We start from the raw sequence: 5840 nt of genomic DNA on the forward strand, positions 1-5840 counted from the left end.
GAGATCAAGAAGTAGGACAGAAACTTATTAGGTAGTCAAGCATTGTGATCAGATTTTCCTTGTTACTATTTTTACTCTTATTATCTTTTTCTTTGATTTTATTATTTATTATATGATGTTTCATTTGTTTTAATTATCGTTATTATTTGTTGTTGCTACATGATTTTTCTCCATTATTTTCTATATGTCAACCGACTTATTTACTAGTGTATTTCTTTTTCACATATAGGAAATTTTGTTATAATTTACTTGAGCAAGGCGCTATCGAATTTACAATATAGAATTAAAATTTATATATATTTTATTATTTTCAGACTTCACTAATCGAGCGAACTATAACTTTGGAGAAAATTTGTCCTTATATTCCTAGAGAGTTTTGACCAACAAAATATGAGGGGGAAAATGTTATCCAAACGTATAGTTCATGTTGTTTAATATGTAATTTCGAGTTTATTGGGAAGTTGGTGTCGTGGTGTAGTTGGTTATCACGTCAGTCTAACACACTGAAGGTCTCCGGTTCGAGTCCGGGCGACGCCATTAGGATATGAATTTTCATTTTTTCGAAAAAATGTTTGGGGAACTAGTTAATCTGATCTTAAATATTTTACATATCTTTTAAATAATTTAAATTGTCAATTATATAATTTAGATTGTCAATTATCATGACTTATTAGAGAGTGTGCATTATTAGGATTAAATCAAAAATCAAATTAAACAGAATGATAATTTGGATTGACTTTTTGGTTTGGTTTTGGGTTAATAATTTAAGTTGTTTAGTTTTTTGGTTTGGTTTGGGAAAAAAATCAAAAAAATTGAATCATATATATTTCAAATTGCAAATATAACTTTGATTATGTTTTTTATTATTGACAAAACTGAACCCGAAAAATCCAAACCAAAAAGAGAAAAAAAAACAAATTTATTTGGCTCAGATTAGGTTATACTTCTTCAAAATCAAATCCGAAAAACCCCAGCTGAATAGTACAAAACCAAACTAAATGTCACTACAACAAAAATGATCATTAATGGCAATTAAGAAAATATGTATTTTTAGCGGCAATTGTTACTCTTTGTATATGTCCCTGAAACCTTTAGCGACATTGGTTCTAATGACACTTAAGTAATGCCGGTAAAGGCTTTAACACACTTTATTAATGTCAATATTTAATGCCGCTAAAAGTCATTTTTGTTATAGTGTGCACACCTCTATGACTTATAGTACTTTTTATGTAGTTTGCAAATATTTAAATTTCAATTAATAAAAATTAAAAATTTCATCCATAAATTTTTTATCAAACTTAAATTATTTGACTCTCAAAAAATAAATATGTTAAATTCATTTAAAATATATAAAGTAATTAATAATTCATATAGTTAATAGAGAAGAAGATAGAAATGCTAAATTTTAACCAAAGGGGTAGTCAGTAGTCCATGTGCTAGAAACAAAGAGTTGATGGTAGCTAGCTAGCTAGTTTTATGAATATAAAAGTTAAGTCAAACTATAGTTTATAATGATATATATGATCCATCATTATTAAGAGAACGAAAGCAATGTGCATTTGGAATAAAAATTAGTAAGGGAATAATAATAATTATGATATGAGTGAGATGTATGAAATATGTCAAATCTTTAGTTCCATGTAGAAGGCCTATTAATCTTTTGCTTAAATGCTATTAATCATTGGCAAGTTGGTTAACAATCACACTTGGACTATTCCTTTTCTTACCTACAAATTAATACAAATACAATTAGTTCTTCATATCTTAACAAGGTTGATATGTCATCAATTCAAGGAACCACTTACCATTACAAGATGATCACAAAGAAATGGAATTAGTGATTGCACATGACTCCTAAAGAAAAAATTGAGGTTTATAAGGGAACTAATTATGAGATTCATTTGATTTTTTTTCCGCAAAGTCATGTTATATTAAATAGGATTTAAGTTGTATTATATTGAATAAAAGTTTTACATTATTAATTTTGATGCTTACGCTTACTTGTCCATTATTTCAAAGTAAACAATTAAATATAGAGAAAGAGAGTATATTATGGGGTCACTACTCATCAGACACTAAAATTTTGTTGAAAGGGTAATTTCCCCATGCAATAATTTGACCAATTTTACCCTAGCTCGATTCTACTCCTACATTTGGGGGGTGGGGGGAGGCCCTATTTTTGCCCTTGGCCACAGATAACGTTTAACTTGATCAGGATAGTTTTAACCATAGTGAAACTCGGTGGATATATAAATTTAGGTTGGAGTTAGATAAGATCCAAAGGGTTTATCCGAACCTCCTTTAATAGAAAATTGTACTGTTTATATATGATTAAAATTATTATCATATATATATAGTAGATGCAAATTATACCACCTCAACTTATTCTCATGTTTATTTCTTCATATCTCATACATAAATTTTCACCTTTCGTTTTGGAAGGATATGGATGATTGGAGTCCACATCTCAATTGCAAGGACAAAAACAAAATGCTACTCACTTATTTTTACTACAAATATAGACATAAATAGACCAAAAGTAGTGCAATGAATGATAAAATTGAACAATTTGATGAGAGTAATTTAAACCAAAAACTTTTTAACTAAATGTAACTAGGCATATCATCCAAGTACTTGTGTGTACCTAAAAAATGAGTGGTTGCTATCAAAACTGAGAAAACATTAACTCTACTGAATGAGACTTCTTGAGAAGTAGTACAATATAATTCCTTTTGTAAAACTACTACAACATACTTTAATAAACTCCCTTTAAGCTAAGTATGCACAAAAAGGACAAATTAAAGTGTCATTTTCTCAAATATATTGGCAATTATAGATTTTCTTTTCTTTCGATCTTGGCAATCTTAATCGTTTTTATCTCCCAATCGTATCGTTAGATAAAAACATCACACATATAACAATATCGACTTGCAGTATATGATTGAGTTAAACTCATAAAGGAATATTGTCATTGAAATGAATTGATCAGTAGTGATTGTACAAGTGTGTATATATGAAATGTCAATACCAAATAAAAGAAAAAGAGGTAACTAAATAGCCTCTACATCCTTGAATACAAAATGCCCAAACTGTAGCAAAACTTGGGCCTTTTTGGAGAGGGCTCAAACCTATGGTTATCATCTTCTGCTTTTTTTGTTATATGTTTTTATTTTTTACACAATTATTTTACATCTCTTTCTTTTAATAAATATTACCCCCTGAGTTAAAAAAGAGAAGGGTATTTTTTTTTTCTTCTTTTCTTTTATGACTTTTGATGCCGCACTCGATTCATATTTAATCTAAGTCCGAGCACCATAGGTTGAATTTTCATTAAAAGGTTGAGATGCAACGTCTGTGTGTTGGAACTTTTTGCTTCTTTTGCTTGAGATCTTCTTTGTGTACTTTGCCAATATCTTTAGCAATTCTAATGGCATCAGCAGAAGCACCAGCTAGCCCTCTCTTTGTAAATCCAACTGCATATAAGCCAGATTTTCCCTTCCAGTTATTAGGAAATTGTGCTTTTGGGTAACCATTCTTTGAAAAAAATTCAGTTTCCTGTTTTACACATAGAGCGAAAAATGTCATTAGTCAACTTTTCAAGAGTTATATTTCTCCTTAGAAACTTTGGAATAGAACATTTTCTCACCTGTAGCCAATATGGAACATTGCTGCAGTAGCCAGTAGCAAGAACGACTGAATCGACTTCAAGTTTTTCACCAGTGACAAGTTCCACGGTGCCACATGAAAACTTTTTGATTCCAGGAATAACTTTAACTTTCCCAGCTCTAATTTTCTCCAAAGCACCAATGTCAAGAACAGGGGTTTTCCCTTGACTGTTTTTGAGTTGTAATGGTCCAATGGATGGCCTTTTTAGTCCATATTTCTCAATGTCACCAAGAATAAACCATGTCAAAATGAGTAAAATCTTGTCAACTAGCCAAAGTGGTAGCCATGTCATCAACAACATAGCTAGCTCGAATGTTGATTTTCCAAATATCTCTCTTGGCAAAACATGAACCTGTATATCACAAAAACATTATTAGAGATAAATTGTTTTATGTGTGGAGGGTGAATATACACATTATTAATAACTTACCGCACTACGACACACCATTGATGGTTGAGCATCATGGTTACAAAGATCAAGCGATACTTCCATCCCTGAATTTCCACAACCAACGACCACCACTTTCTTTCCCCTGAATTTCTCACCAGACTTATAATCACAAGCATGAACCACTTCCCCACCAAACTCCTTCAATCCATCAATTTCAGGCACCACTCTCTCGGCATTCTCCCCAGTAGCAACGACAAGCCATTGACAAATATACTCAACCTCAGCTCCATCAGCTGAAACAGTCTTGACCCTCCATAATCGGCAAAACTCATCGTATTTAGCAGATTGAACACATTCATTAAATTGTGGAGTTAAATCAAATTGTTTGGCATATGATTCAAGGTATTCGATGAATTGTCTCTTAGAAGGATACTCAGGGTAATGTTCTGGGAATGGAAATTTAGGCAATTGACAAAATTGCTTAGGAAGATGAAGCTTTAATCGATCGTAAGTTCTTTTTTGCCATAACGAAGCAATGCAATCAGATCGTTCCAATATAACACAAGGTACACCTTCTTCTTTCAAACAAGCTCCAACAGCTAATCCTGATGGACCAGCACCAACAATAACAGGGCCATTTACCCAAACACATCGCCTCGAAAACATATCGTTATCTGAAAAACTAAACATTTTTCTTATTTTTTTCACTAATCAAACTTAAACTTGTTGTAGTAATAGTAGTAGTAGAATTTCTTTCTTATTTCTTTTTGTTTGTTGTAATGAGAGAATAGTTTGAAGAGAAATGAGAGGGGAGAGGTGTTTATATACAAGTGTTTGGGCAATGACAATAAGTAAGGTTGCATGTGATTGGTGGTGGGAAGTTAATGCTTTTAGAGGGGTCAATTCTCAAATCATAAGATAAAAGTCATTCAATTATTAAAATAATACACTTCGATTTTAGTATGTAATTACAAGTGTATAAGCTAAGTAATGATTGTTGGACCGACCATGGCATGTTTAATTTCCTAATTTCTAAGTTTACGTTTTACTAACATTTTGATAAAAATTTCTAACAATCGAAGATGTTGTTGTATTTTAATATAGTTCAATAATTAATATTCCTATTATGATTAATATGACAGTTACTTCTTCCATAATTTGATAGTATGAATTCGATGGATCCAACTTTGAGAATAATTAGTAATGGAAAAAGCTTCTTGTTAATGGGAATATATATAGTTAGTTAGATATTTCTCTCTCACTACTTTTAATTGTTATTTGCATTTTTAAAAAGTTAATTTAACTAATTTTTAAAGTTAAATTAGATTATATTAATTTGATATTTTAAATTAAAAAAAAAATTAAATACTTAAAAACTATACGATAAATATAATAAACTACAAACTTTTTGCGCATCAATATAATTAAAAATATATCATAAAACATTTATCAAAATACTTATAATTTGATAACCATAACAATTGAAAGTAAAAGGATGGGGTAGCATTGATCTTGTCTTCCTTTTTTCACATATTTCCTTTCTTTTTCTCTTCGGTTTTATTTAAAAACTCATTTTTAGATATTTTATAAGCATATTTAGCCTTAAAAATTTCTTAATTAATTTTTTTCTAATTTATATCATATATTTTTTAGTCGATTTTAAAAAAAATAATGTATTTTCATATTTAAATAACAAATTAACTTTAAAATATTTATTTTATCTGAAATAGTTTATAGTAACGCAAATATCTATAACTTATTTTAGACAACAAATTTTAAAAAT

At 29.8% G+C, this 5840-nt stretch overlaps 1 protein-coding gene and 1 non-coding gene across 2 annotated transcripts; one reads left to right on the forward strand and one right to left on the reverse strand.

The window, feature by feature from the left end:
* Positions 1 to 463: 463 nt before the first annotated feature.
* Positions 464 to 537, forward strand: TRNAV-AAC (transfer RNA valine (anticodon AAC)). Its single transcript has one exon. It is a non-coding gene; the product is annotated as a tRNA-Val (tRNA).
* Positions 538 to 2941: 2404 nt separating this feature from the next.
* On the reverse strand, positions 2942 to 4858 carry LOC101267265 (probable indole-3-pyruvate monooxygenase YUCCA5). Its single transcript, XM_004247070.5, has 3 exons — positions 4097 to 4858; positions 3647 to 4018; positions 2942 to 3555 (listed from the first exon to the last, which is right to left on the reverse strand). The coding sequence occupies exons 1-3, from the start codon at positions 4745 to 4747 to the stop codon at positions 3331 to 3333; spliced, it is 1248 nt and encodes a 415-aa protein (XP_004247118.1). The 5' UTR covers positions 4748 to 4858; the 3' UTR covers positions 2942 to 3330.
* Between the last annotated feature and the right edge of the window lie 982 nt (positions 4859 to 5840).

The sequence above is a fragment of the Solanum lycopersicum genome, chromosome 9 (assembly GCF_036512215.1).
Source record: "Solanum lycopersicum chromosome 9, SLM_r2.1".
NCBI classification, from domain to species: domain Eukaryota; kingdom Viridiplantae; phylum Streptophyta; class Magnoliopsida; order Solanales; family Solanaceae; genus Solanum; species Solanum lycopersicum.